Source organism: Raphanus sativus, chromosome 3 (assembly GCF_000801105.2).
Source record: "Raphanus sativus cultivar WK10039 chromosome 3, ASM80110v3, whole genome shotgun sequence".
In the NCBI taxonomy this organism is placed as follows: Eukaryota; Viridiplantae; Streptophyta; class Magnoliopsida; order Brassicales; family Brassicaceae; genus Raphanus; species Raphanus sativus.
This window is the reverse complement of record NC_079513.1, coordinates 24013156-24027373: the sequence shown is the minus strand read 5'-3', so window position 1 is coordinate 24027373 and position 14218 is coordinate 24013156. Positions and strand designations below refer to the sequence as shown.

The 14218-nt window shown below is 36.4% G+C and overlaps 4 protein-coding genes across 7 annotated transcripts; 2 read left to right on the top strand and 2 right to left on the bottom strand.

The window, feature by feature from the left end:
* The first annotated feature begins 3284 nt into the window (after positions 1-3284).
* Positions 3285-6884, top strand: LOC130509346 (protein trichome birefringence-like 16). 3 transcript variants are annotated; one of them, XM_057005198.1, is made up of 7 exons: positions 3285-3556; positions 3982-4062; positions 4325-4473; positions 4821-4904; positions 5015-5344; positions 5450-5645; positions 5723-6884. In XM_057005198.1, exons 3-7 carry the CDS (start codon positions 4326-4328, stop codon positions 6549-6551), a joined length of 1587 nt encoding a protein of 528 aa, XP_056861178.1. In that variant the 5' UTR covers positions 3285-3556; positions 3982-4062; position 4325; the 3' UTR covers positions 6552-6884. The 3 variants fall into 3 exon arrangements, with proteins under 3 accessions (XP_056861178.1, XP_056861177.1, XP_056861176.1); XM_057005197.1 differs by having other exon boundaries at positions 3943-4062; XM_057005196.1 differs by having other exon boundaries at positions 3285-4062.
* A 185-nt stretch (positions 6885-7069) lies between these two features.
* Positions 7070-8758, top strand: LOC130509349 (20 kDa chaperonin, chloroplastic). 2 transcript variants are annotated; one of them, XM_057005201.1, is made up of 5 exons: positions 7070-7228; positions 7431-7609; positions 7861-8040; positions 8136-8369; positions 8475-8758. In XM_057005201.1, exons 2-5 carry the CDS (start codon positions 7433-7435, stop codon positions 8646-8648), a joined length of 765 nt encoding a protein of 254 aa, XP_056861181.1. In that variant the 5' UTR covers positions 7070-7228; positions 7431-7432; the 3' UTR covers positions 8649-8758. The 2 variants fall into 2 exon arrangements, with proteins under 2 accessions (XP_056861181.1, XP_056861182.1); XM_057005202.1 differs by having other exon boundaries at positions 7084-7228; positions 7428-7609.
* Positions 8759-9820: 1062 nt separating this feature from the next.
* On the bottom strand, positions 9821-10647 carry LOC108846161 (pectinesterase inhibitor 3-like). The gene has a single exon (XM_018619386.2). It carries the CDS (start codon positions 10545-10547, stop codon positions 9936-9938), a length of 612 nt encoding a protein of 203 aa, XP_018474888.2. The 5' UTR covers positions 10548-10647; the 3' UTR covers positions 9821-9935.
* Positions 10648-12585: 1938 nt separating this feature from the next.
* Positions 12586-13779, bottom strand: LOC108846072 (uncharacterized). The gene has a single exon (XM_018619278.2). It carries the CDS (start codon positions 13436-13438, stop codon positions 12851-12853), a length of 588 nt encoding a protein of 195 aa, XP_018474780.2. The 5' UTR covers positions 13439-13779; the 3' UTR covers positions 12586-12850.
* Between the last annotated feature and the right edge of the window lie 439 nt (positions 13780-14218).

Genomic DNA, 14218 nt, shown 5'->3' with positions numbered 1-14218 from the left:
AAAAATATACAAAATAAATCCAGATTGTATAACCACCTTGCAAAATAGTGAGTGATGGAGACAAAAATATACATGATAAATCCAGACTGTTTCTTAAATTAAATTAAAATATTTGAAAATTTAACCGTATAACTTGAAAAAATCTTAATATTTAGTGCCAGAATATTCAAAATTTTTGTTAACAATATTTGTTAAGATTTGTATGTAAACATCTTTAGATTTTCCTATTTAATATAGAATCCCGCATATCCTAATTATACACTATTTTCAACATTTAAAAATATATCAAACTAACAAAGACCTAAGCTAAATAATATCAATATATGACTCCCAAAAACGAAAATATAATATGTTGGTAAGACTTATTAACATCAACAAAATATATAATACATGTATAAAAATTAACATGTATTTCATTAAAACTAATAATATAAAATCTTTGTAACTACTTTGATCATGATATTTTTCATTTTAAATATAATTTATATATTATATTTTAGAATTTCTAATAAATCTGTTGAAATGTATTTTAACAATATTTTGATTTTCAAAATGTTTATGTAAATATTTTCACTAATTTCATAATTAGCAATGAACTATTATTATTCATTAATATTTTTAGTTATTACTTATAAAATGAAAAATTGAAATTATATCCTAATTTATCTACTTTATAATCATAACCATCATGTTAAATATTATTGAATTAAATATGATAAAATATATTAAATTGATAAATTTATATATTTTATTTTATAAATATAAAATACTTATGTTAAAAATATAATACGATGATAGAACGGCTTAACATTAACAAACTATATAATACATTTCTAAAAATTAATATACCTTAGACTTTCGTTAAAAAAGAAAATCTAGCTTTGAAAGACGGGTTAGAATTTAGCATAACTTAAATACAAAATAATTTTCAAATATGTTTTATGCATATATTAGTTTGTTTAATAAGTAAATACAAATATAATAAGATAAATATATAATAAGAAGTGACAAAATACATGTGAAAGTTTTAAACAATTGATTTATTATAACAGATAAATTATAAAGTTATTGTATTTGAAATAAAAATTTAAATTTAAATATATAGATAAATAAATATATATATATATATATATATATATATATATATATATATATATATATATACAACAAATATCTAAAATATAAATATTGAATTGAAAAAAATATTCGAACGGTTGCGCGGATCAAGATCCAGTTTTAGTCTAAAACGTAGAAATATGAGTAATTAAATATTTATTTAGAAATATAAACAAATCAGTAAATAAGTCAAATATTTATTATTTGTATGAACAATTCAAAACACTAATTATTTAACTATATATTTTGGGGGTGAGATCAAATCATATTTTTTCGGTGAGAGTTGATGACATACTATATGTGAGCCTTTCCAAATGCATGTTCTCCATGCGCACAAGTGTCTATTACATTTCAAGATCAAGACTACTAACACAATTGATTTTAGAAGGGACAAACCTGAAACTTTAAAGTCTTAAAATTGTAAGTAGCATAGATAATTAGTCACTAGCTAAAAAACTTATAAGTTACTTACTTGTAACCTCAATTAGTACGCAAGTGTACCATATATTATTTGATTGATTACAAATTGCCAATAGTGAGTTACTATTATATATGGCTGACGAAGGAATCATACAAAATATTTTTTAGGTACATTTGGTGTATCTTTTGATATTTAGAAAGATTATTTTGATTATGTACTAATTAGGAGAGATCACTGATCTTACAGATCTCCTCTGTTTCTATATATACATCTTTTTTGTATCAATGAACAAAATATAACATTGTATTCATTTCACACTAATCAATCATTAGACTTCATAGTTACGTTTTCGAATCGTTTTCTTAGACGAGCAAGATAGGTAACCAATCACAACTGGTTACGTTTTAGAATCGTTTTCTTAAAGAAGCAACATGTTCTTTGTCTCTGTCACTCGCTCATGTGTTTCTCCATATATGTTGGTACAACAAATACAACATAGTGGAGCAGTACTAATTTTGACTATTTTTAGTTGTGTAATTACTTTGATCCATTAAATACAAATGTATCATATCAAAGATGTATATTATGTGGTACCAGTGAAAGCAAACCGAGTTTCACAGCTGGCTTGGTTTTGTCTTTCACATGAATGATAAGAACACCCACTTATTGTTGTTGTACTTTCATTCTAATCTCGACCGTTAATCACATTTTTTTCATGTACCAACTTGGCATTTTGTGATCTTTTGGCTTATATAAGCCAAAATATGTTACTATTTTTTATCAGGACCATGTGATTTCCAGATCATCCAAGTGTAGAATAAATTCAGGAGTGAGCAGGTTTTTCAGTATACAGTTTTAGTAAGTTAATTTATTGTCGAATAAACAAGTGTATCAATATATAGTTTAGTTCGAATTAATTATTTGCAAACTGTTGAGATTTGAAATATAGAATATCGAATTTATGACTATATACTTAATAAATGCGCCCCCATGCATCCATAAATGTTTGCAACAGCTTAAGTTTATTCCACCAAACTCAACGATTGTGCATCTTTAAATCTAGAGCACACCAAATATAGCGATATAAAAACACTCCGAGCACTAAACACCATAGGCGTAGCAACCTGATGTAAAAACGTTTTTTTTGTTTCATTTAATTTAGCATTTAAAAAAAAAGACACACCAAAATCCTAAAACTAAAGGTTGTTAGATGTTCCTTGACATCTTACATCTTTCGTTGCCAGCAGTTATGAAGGACCTTTCAATGACATCTTTATAATGAAAGAATGTACTCTATCAGTGAGTAAGTGACTTATACCGTTGCCAATCAGATGGTTAAGTGAGCTAACCAAAATACCCAAAAGAAGTTCCACAAGTATTTTTGAGCCTTCTTGGGCTATTTCGAGTGATGATGTCAAGGAACTATCGAATAGATAAGATGATCATGATAAAAGTTAGTTATAGCTTATCCAGAGGCTAGGATTTTAACCAAAGTTAGTGATGAAACTAGATGATTATCCCATCCAGAGACTAATACTATAAAATTCAACCAAGTGAGTAATGAAGTGGTTTGTGAAATATGAACGAACCAATCAAAACAATTTAATCATATGACACATGGATGTTGGATTTGACAAAAACAAGGTTCCCAAGCAATTACAGAACAAAGTAGAGAGTTTCGTTTAGTCATTAAAATACGATTCCACGAACGACACGTCATTATTATGGTTTATTATATAACCAAAGTTGAAAGCTTTGTTTCTCTCTAGTATTTGAATTTGATATTCGATTTATCCGACGTAGTTTCCTTTGAACACACGCCTCTCTCTCTCTCTGTCACTCTCTACGGCTTCTCCGGTGAATCGGACTCCAACATCGCCAACGTCAAGCGAGCCACGTAGAGAGAGTGTTAAAAACACTAGAACCATTGATTCACTTTCTTCCAAAAACCGGTTCTTTTCCGAATTGCTTTTTAACGAGATTTTTTTTTCGTTGATCTGTTAATCTCAGGGATTCCAGGTATTTTTATCGATCTTATTATATAGTTTATGCTCCTCATCGCTTCGTCGTTTTGATCTGATCCACTTGTTTCATCTCTCATAAAACTATCTCCTTTTTGGATGATAGCACAAATATGAAAGTTTCCTTAATTAGTAATACTGGGGAGAGATTGGTAGATCAAACCTTTCCCCTTCTGTAATATAACTTTTACTGAATCAATTAATGCGTGTTTTCTTTACCAGTTTTATTTTGGGTGGAACAGTGATTTGGTGGGTGTGGAATACTAATTTAGCTAATTGTGTATATGATTACTCAATTTTGGTGTCTCTTGTGGTAGGATCAGTGTGTAAAATGATGTTTTGTCCTATTTGCAAAACATCAATTATCTTATATGCTTTGGCTAGGAATCTACTCGTAAAGAGATATCTTAACTGTTCTGAAAGGATCACACTGAACATCGAGCTACCTGGCTGGACATATATGGCTTGATCGCCCGAGAAGCATGACCCTCTCCATAGAAATAGGTAGATATCTCCTAGTTGATTGTAGATTTTTTTTTTTAATTTATCTGTGGCTGCATGTAACATGTGTATGCAACTGAACATACTATGTTGAGAAGACAAGTATTTGATGGGGGTAAGGTGGTTTTTATTGTTTAGTAGAATCGAAGACTGCACCCGTAGTTTTTTTTCTTTTTTTATCATCTTTGTTGTTGTGATGATCTCTTATTAAGTGTGACGGAATGAATGAATTTTTTTACAGCTCATTCTTTTGGAATTTGTTTAGGATGAAAAGAGGAGCTCTCAAAGCGAGGGCTAGGGATATCTCCGTCGTCCTTGTTGTGCTTGTTTGTGCAACCGTCGGCATATGGACATGGGATAGTACACCAACCGCCTTTCTTCCACCTCAACGTCATTTTCTAAAGCTGGATACAGGTTTGTTTAACTATGACCGCTAAAACTCTCTTTCTAGCACATACTGTTGAGTATGCCTCTGACTGATTCTGAAAAAACTGCATGACACTAAAATGTTTGAGTTTCTAGTTTCTCCTGTTTATGTTTCATCAGTCTGGTGTTCAAAAAAAGAAAAAATGTTTCATCAGTCTAAAAAATTTCTTTGGCCAAAAGTGTTAATATTTTTTTTTCACTTCTAGTTTCTTTTGTTTCATAAACTCTATTGTAGATGTTCTTGAAACTAATAGTACAGTTAGATCATGGGGTTAAACAGGAGAAACTAGAACTCATATAAATGTATATATGACCGAGTTCTTTGTCAATTGCAGAAGAAAAGGTTGAGAGAATATCTACGGCGCAGAATACTGAAACTAAAGACAGCTACTCATCAGCTACCCCGTTTGTAAACAAAGGTAATGTTCAATCATGTGATCTGCTCAAAATTTTTTGTTTTTCCTTAAAACTCTGTGATTTTACTAAGCTTGGCCTCTCTTTATTCCCTCTCCCTGCTTTTCTATTACAGAGCAAAGCAAAGAGGACCATACTGATAATAAAGATACAGAAGAAGAAAAAGAGAAACAAGTGGAAGAAGTTAGTGTAAGTGAGACGAATCAAGGTAAGACACCACCTGTTGAAGAAAAGAACCTGGAACAAGTGGAACAAGAAGTTATTGTAAGTGAGCCAAAACATCAGAAGACACCACCAACTACTAGTGAAGAAAGTAAACTAAAAAAGGTGAAACAAGAGGTTTCTGTTGGTGAGGCCGAAGCAAAGACAACACATATTGAAAAGACTACTCAAGATCAAGAGAAGAAAACTCTTGCAACAGACGAAGCCAAGAAAGATATTAAAGGTAGAGAGAGTCGTGTTATGACAGTGTCGAAGTATATAGGAGTGTTCATTATTCTGAAACTGAACATGACTAATCTGTTTGCATCTCAATTATGAAACACAACAGCTTGCAATTACGCGAAAGGGAAATGGGTTGTGGATAAACACCGTCCTTTGTATTCAGGATCTCGTTGCAAACAATGGCTTGCTTCTATGTGGGCGTGCAGGTTGATGAAACGTAAAGACTTTGCCTTTGAAAGGTTAAGATGGCAACCTAAAGATTGCTCCATGGAAGGCTTTGAGGGTTCCAAGTTCTTGAGAAGGTAAATATAAAAAACATTCTGTGGTAAAATCTATAAGTGTTCCCATCAAGTCACTACATTCTCAAATGCCCTCTCAGGATGCAGGACAAGACCCTAGCCTTTGTTGGAGACTCGTTGGGAAGACAGCAGTTCCAATCCATGATGTGCATGATCACAGGAGGCAAAAAGAGGCTACATGTCCTCAACGTGGGACGAGAGTTCGGGTTCAGAACTCCCCGAGGTCGAGCTCGTCCTGGTGGCTGGGCCTACAGATTCACACAAACCAACACGACGGTCCTATACCACTGGTCATCAACCCTCTGCGACATAGAACCGATCAACATCTCCAACCCTTTGACCGAACACGCCATGCATCTAGATCGCCCACCAGCGTTCTTACGCAATTACCTTCACAAGATCAACGTCTTGGTGATGAACACGGGTCACCACTGGAACAGAGGGAAGCTCAACGGCAACAGATGGGTGATGCATGTAAACGGCGCTCCCAACGCTAACAGGAAGCTAGCAGCTCTCGGCGACGCCAAGAACTTCACGATCCACAGCACTGTGAGTTGGGTCAGCTCGCAGCTACTTAACCACCCTGGTCTCAAGGCCTTCTACAGAAGCCTTTCGCCGAGACATTTTGTGGGAGGGGAATGGAACACGGGAGGGAGCTGTGATAACACGACGCCGATGTCTATCGGGAAAGAGGTTTTGCAAGAGGAGTCGAGCGATTACAGCGCGGGGCATGCGGTGAAAGGCACGGGGGTTAAGCTTTTGGACGTGACGGCGTTGTCTCGTGTTAGGGACGAAGGTCACATATCGAGGTTTAGTATCTCGGCTAAGAGAGGAGTTCAGGATTGTCTACATTGGTGCTTGCCTGGAGTTCCTGATACTTGGAATGAGATCCTTTTCGCAATGATATAAAGTTTTTTTTTTTGGAGTTGCATGTTTTTTTTTTTTGCATCAGCAGAGAAAGGGGTTTGAGCCTTTTGATACAACATTGAGGAGGTACTATAGGCCTAAGATGTAAGTTATAGTATTTATTCTGGTACAGTTATATTTACAGAACAGAACCTTAACACACAACTTTGGAGTTTGAACATATGATCAAGGACGCTCCAGGCTCAAGTTTTTAACGGCACAACTGTTTTTATTTTAGTGAAGAAATAGATTGGTTAAGCTTTTTAGTTAATTCCGGTTTGTACTTTGTACATAAACTATGGTTCCTTTACTACTTTAGACTTTTGGTTCATCATTGTCAATAATTGTTTGTACTTTGTACATAAACTAATGGTTTGTACTTGTGTTACAAAAAAGAGAATTGTTTTTTCTCATACGGATTACTGTGACATTTATACACGAGCAACAACGACAGTAGAATATGTTGCGTGACGAAAGAAAACATATAGAAAGTGTGTTAGCTAAGATGATTAGGTAACGACCCGACCCGACCTGTATAACCCACCCGGTAGAGCGTTCTAGATAGAGTTCTCCTACAATAAAAAGGGACAGTCGTGTGTGTGTTTACTAGTCTATCTCTAGTGCAATTCTTTAGGGTTTTATCCTCCAAACCAGCAAATCCTCTTTCTCTTATCCGTAAGGTATGAATCTCTTTACTTGCCGACACACTCTCCACTGTCTTTTTGCGGTTCACAACGAGAATTGAACTAAAAGGTCTAAACTTTGGGCGGAGAAACTAATGGGTTTCTCTCAATAGTGATTGAGTTTTGCGGAGCTCTGGGAAAATCTTGGTGGAATCTAACTAACTGAGAGTTTTTATGAATGTGTTTTGACTGATAGCAGAAATGGCGGCGACACAACTTACATCATCACCAGTGACTGTATCGGCCAGGAGCTTTGCCTCACTGGATGGTCTCAGAGCTTCGAGTGCCATCAAGTTTGGAACTTTGAAACCAGGGACCCTTAAGCAGAGCCAGTTCCGTTCTTTGGTTGTCAGGGCTGCTTCTGTCGTTGCTCCTAAGGTACTTACTTAACTCCTTTCATTGCTTTTGATTCGTGCTTGTTTCTTAGTTTGGTGTGGATGTGAGTGAACATGTGGAACTTGTCTGAATCTTGGATTACTGTTTTGTATAGCTCTGCCTCATGACATCTGAAAAAAGCTTAGCTTTAGATTGCCTTAACTTAACGGCTCCTTGTTAGATGTTTTGATATGTTCCTTCTCCTTTAGTTATGAATTATAAAGTTTTGTTTTGTTTCTTGTCTTGTTTTACAGTATACTTCAATTAAGCCACTGGGAGATAGAGTTTTGGTGAAGATCAAGGAGGCAGAGGAAAAGACTATGGGAGGTATCTTACTTCCATCCACAGCTCAATCAAAGCCTCAAGGAGGTGAAGTCATTGCTGTAGGTGAAGGAAGAACTATTGGGAAGACCAAAATCAATATCACTATCCCTGTACGAAAAACCTCAAAGCCATCTATCTTCTTCGTTTGCTTCGCTTTATGCTGATAAATATATATCTGAAATGCCGCCTTTTCTTCCTGGTGCAGACTGGAGCACAAATCATTTACTCCAAGTACGCAGGCACTGAGGTGGAGTTCAACGATGTGAAGCATCTCATTCTCAAGGAAGATGACATTGTTGGTCTTCTTGAGACAGAGGACATCAAGGATCTCAAGCCCTTGAATGACCGTGTCTTCATTAAGGTTGCTGAGGCGGAGGAGAAAACAGCTGGAGGGTTGTTGCTTACCGAGACTACCAAAGAGAAGCCTTCTATCGGCACGGTAAGTACATACTTGATATCATTATCTGTCCCAAGACCTTGTCTTTATTTAGCTCATGCACAAGTGCCAAGTATTCATAGTCTCCTCTCTGTGTTCAATTGGCAGGTGATAGCAGTTGGACCAGGTACTCTAGATGAGGAAGGTAAGGTTCAGCCACTATCGATATCGACCGGAAGCACAGTTCTCTACTCCAAGTATGCTGGAAACGACTTCAAGGGCAAGGATGGTTCAAACTACATTGCCCTGAGAGCTTCAGATGTGATGGCTATCCTTTCTTAGTTTATTATATCTTTCTTTGTAAACCTCTGCAAAATTTGTATCCCAATTGTGGAAATTTTTCATAGACGGCAAAGATCATAATCTGAAATAAAGACTTTTGAGTTTGAATCTTCATACCAAGTTACTTAAGTTATGATAAAGGAATGGAACTTTGAAATGGTCTTATACTGAATGTGATAGCTCTCTCTACTTGCTCCCACGGATCATCATCACCAACAAGAAGGGTGTCGTTTTTCATGATCGACGTATTCAAGCTATCCTTGAATCCCAAACATGCGTGCTGGATCATCCCCAGCTCATCATAACCTCTGTCTGTAACCTTTGTATAAGTTCGCACCCGTTGCGTTTGAGTTGGCCATAACTCCAGCTACGTCGGGATACCAATAGATTGTGTTCTTGCAGCTGAAGTAGACATCTCTGTACCAATGTCATTCGTGGCTCCTCCATAGTTTGAAAGCTTGTTCTGGAGATCTTTGCGGGAGTCGTATCCCCTCGAGAGCAACGTGTCAGGCACAAAGCCATGCCCTCAAACACTAGCTCCACCAAGCAAGCTGTCTCTGGAATCAGCATCGAGGCCGAAGTTTGGAGACGACAAGTATACAATTTGTCAATCCTTTGACGTACATAAGCCCATTTTTCTTCTTGTGGCCCATTATTGTATATGAATTCTGTTTTTTTTTTGTACATGCATAAAACTCCAAATTTGTAAAAAAAAAAAAAAATCCATTCCCCAAACTATTTAAATCTTTATTAAATTGTCTATCGTCCAAACCCCAGAAAAATACCAAATTATGCAGATTATAAAAAAATAGGTTACATGAAATCTTCAGTTTAGTGCAGGGCGTACTATTGAACATGGATCTCATAGGACGGCTCAGAATGGTCCAGTCAGACGTGTATTCTCACAAGGTAGTAGAATTGTCGAGTGTAAAATCATCTTTGTAATATTCCCATCATTATAATAGCATAATTAATCCATAATAATCTATTTAGACAGTTAAAAAAAATTGTCTATCGTCCCAAAAACCTTTATATGATTTTCGTTTAATTTTATCAGTCTATTAGAACTCCTATTTTCAGTTTCATGTGAAGACACAATCACATGCTATCAAATCCTAACAGAACCACGTAATTAATGTACCACTACCAGAACTACTAAAACTGACAATCTATTTCAAAAAAGAACTCTTTCCTTTTATATTATAGATAACTTGCAATTAAACACACGCGAATAAAAATTAACAACATCACAACAGTCCAGTCCATTAGGACAAAAGTACATTAACATCAAGGACGTAAGACGTGGGGCTTGCCACGTTTATCATCTAGCTGGTTGATCATGTAAAGCGCGTTGCTCGTGACCCTCGCCACTTTCGTCATCCACTCCTTCACCTCCGACTTGACCTCACCGTCGATCCCTTGAAACCCATCGAGACACGTGTCGTCATCCGTCAAAGCAGCACTCGCCCACGTCTGCGCGTTGCTCATCTGCCACCTGAACTCGTTCACCGAACCACCCGAAACACGGAGACGCTTCAAAGCGCTTAGCGTGCGGCTCAGCTCGTCCACCGAGTCTCCAATCATCTCAACGCAGTCCACAACCGCGGCTTTCTCCAGTTTCTTCACCACTTTTTCTCTCACCGCAGCGAGTTTTTTAGCGGCGGCTTTAGCGTGTGAGAGGCTTACTTTAACGGCGGCTTGAGCTAGCTCGCGACGGTTTGTGATGGTCGGACCGGAGTAAGTTGAGAGCGTACGGATGCATAGCGATGGATAGCTCGCGTGAAGGCAGGAGGAATGTACAATATCCTCCGCAGCATTATTAGATCCATCTCCGGTGGTGGTGGCGACAATGAAGGCGGAGAGAATGGCGGCAAGAAAGAGCTTCTGCGGAGGAGCCATTGTTTCACTCGGTTTAAACTGGACAGAGAGACGAGATCAGAGTTATCTCTGTATATGAAACAGGAGAGTTGTGATTGGTTGGTAAGAATTTAAAGTACGTAGGTCCTTGAAACATTAGAAGTTATTTATGGTTTATTACCTTAATTACCCTCAGATATTTCATTTTTTTACGTGTGTACGTGCATTATATAAGGGTAGCATGGTGAATACAGTACCTCTTGATTATGGACAAAATCTGGAAAAATAAATGCACCGCAAATTACAGGACATACAGAGAGTCTAGCGACAAACGAAAGACTGTCCAGTCCAATTCATGTAACATGTGAATGGATTTAAATATTTTATGACCTAATATATATGTATAACGATACGAAAAGATCAAAAGTTGTGGAATTATTGGCCGACTGGTCACTAGAGGCCAATTATATTTAAAGAGGTTTCAGAAGATCGGACCTACATTTTGTTATGAGTTGACAAAAGTGGTTTCAGAGACGATCTTTATCTGCAAGTTATTTTGCTCGACACTAGTATCATCTCAGGATAAATTTTATATTTATGTACAATTTTAAAACGAATTAAACTTAGTACAGGTCAATTCAAACTCATACAATTCTGAAAATGAGTTTGATAGCAAACAGCTTCTTTAACTATCGACATTCAATTGGTAATAAAACAATACCGAACTAAAGTTGTCTCTAGTAATTCAAATATTGTGTTGTGAAGCCCAACAAAAGAAAAAGGTGAAGATGCACAGTTGAACAAGAATGACCACTTAACAGAAAATGTCCAATCTTCATATGTTTGGTTTTTAGAGATCCATTATTTATACATCAAGATCAATGTGTGAATGCATATTTTTAGTCATGGTAGCATGTTTGATCTTGTGCGTCCCGATGAGTTCCAGGTTGCTACCACCGGACATCTCTCAACACAATGTGTAGTAGCCAAGTTGTACGGATAATATTCTAAGGCTGTAACTGGATTGCATTTTTTATGAATGGAACTATGTGGAATTTGTCATTCACGAGCATTCCAGAAAAAAGTTACCAGTTAACTGGAAAAAATAAAATATTTGATTCCACACATTCCTGTGGGATGAATGGAAAAAATTGTGACTCACGTTAAAAACTATTCATGATAAAAAAGATACAGGAATGAAAGGAATGCATGGAATGAGATAACTTAAATATAATTAAAAAATAAATACACATATTATTCCATTTATTCCTCAAATTATATGTATTCCATTCCATTTTATTCCATTTATTCCAATTCCACTTATTCCATTCATTCCTAAAATGAATTACCAGTTACAGCCTAAGTTCTAACTGGTTATAAGTTGAGGTGTGTTCTAATGAGTCAATTAGGCTCTACCGCTCTAGATAGTAAACATGAAACAGAATTGATGGAACAAAGATAATAGTATATAATTAATGAGTATGAAAAAAGGACAATTTTTTTTTTTACCAAAAAGGACAAATTTATTCTATTCATTCCTAATTGCAGAAGACTTTTCCATTTTAGATTTTGTTTACTTATTTTTATGTGAAATCTCATGATCATTTCATTCAATATAAATGATTTTTTTTGCAAAATGTATGAATATTGAAATTTCACAACATTTAATTAATAAATATAACATCAATTTCCATTTTTGTGTTATTACAACGTAGTTAGTTTATTTTATAAGTTGTAAGTTTATGATGTAGTTTATCTTCAAAGTAATGGCAAGTAAGTTGGATTTACCTGCAGTACTTCAGCTAAAAATGAAAGCTACGCTTTATAATAGCTTTTCTTTTATCTTTTTCTGCTGCAAAAACTTCAAAATAATCTAGCTTCCCATTTATTCATTTTGAGATTTGAGAAATACAGACAATTCAATGAAAATTTAATAAAATACTTTTCTTGTAATTTAAGAGACTATAATTCCTCTAAAAGATTTGGGGACTTGGCCAATGTTTCTTTTACATATGACTATAACCGGCCATGGCTGCAACAAACCAGATAGGAACAAACCCATGCGATCAAGTTCTGAATGGGCCAGCGTATATGAGTATATGCGTGTAGTCAAGTTTTTGTGGGCATAACAAGCGCTCGAGTAACTAGTAACAGCACTACGGAAGCATTTTAGCAAAAAAAAAAAACACTGCGGAATCAACATTTAATATTTGATTTTCTTTTCTATATCTCGAGTATTCCTGGTCTCGTGGCGGAAAATTATGTACAAATTATAATCGACCAAAAATACACTTTAAACCAATCAAAGGTTTGAAGGATTTTATTTTCCAAATTAGGAATATCCTCTAGCCTAGACACCTGCTTCTGTTACGGGGGTTACGTTTGTCATCCCATAACCTCACGACACTTCCGTTTATCACCGTCAAGTCCACGTAACGGTACCATTCGTCATCACCGTTTCTCATCCTCACAACTCCCTCCCATCTCTCCCACCACTCTCCGCTATTACCAAACCCACCTCCGTAGTAGTTGACGGCCGTTAACTCTTCCTCTCTATCAACATACCTCCCCCCGTCAACGTCCACCTCGTAGTACATCGTCAGCTTCCCTTTAGTCACCCCGTCATCGCACATCAACGGCTCCCAAACCTTCGTTTCGTTCACTAGAGGCGCTGCCGCTTCCTCCACCGGATCCGCCATTTCTTGCGGTTCTTGATGATCGGCTTCTTGCTCAGATTTCGAGGTGGTTACATCCTCCAACAAGCTACATCCATGACCGCCGTTGTCTCCGATGGTAGTGACTTTCATCCTCCAGAAGCTGACAGCAGCCGTCACGACAGCTATCCATGTCCAGACGTTGTTGACGACGGCGAGAACACCGAAGCTAGCGTACTGGAAAGCCAACGCCTCTAATGGAGAATCCAAAGTTTCCATGTCTTCTCCCTTTCTTGATTATTGATTATTGCCTTTTGTATAAGTAAAGAGGTGGTAGGTTTCAGTGGCTTATATAAAGGAGGGAAGAGAGAGATGAATTTTGGACCGTCAGATGGGTCGTGTGGACATAGAGAGGAACGCTAAGCCGTTGGATATTGTCAAGTGGAAGTGTGAATATTTGGTAGATGCTGAGGATCAAGAAGGAAGATGCTTTGTGTGGAAGGAAGATGCGGACAGCCATATACTTATTCTACCATGGGTTTGTTGGTCCCCAAAGATTTAATATATTATATAAACAACATATAACAAATGGTTGAGTTTGTACCTCAGAATACAACTTATTTTAGGATGTAAAATACATATTGCTGTTTTCATCTATTTAGAGTACTAGGCCGGCTCTCTTTGTCTGCTTACGATTGTGTGCATGTCCGACGCATGCAATAATACTTGGTGAAGGGATGTTGTTAGATTTGTGTTTATTACGGGCTTCCAACTTAAAATCAATTGGCAATTAGTGGATTGATCATAACCTTTTATATATTATTTAATGTCTCTTAGAATTTCCGATGTGGGATGTAATATCCCTAATACCCCTCCTTGAGATGATGGCTCTTATCGGTCAGAAATCTCGGAACTTTAAGACAGTTATACTCGGTCGAGCGAGTTAATTACGACTTATAAATCCGGTCGGGAATGGTTAACTACGATCTATAAATACGGTCGGTAGGGTTAATATTAATTAGGGGTTTAGGGTATTTTAGGATTTGGGCTCTGATACCA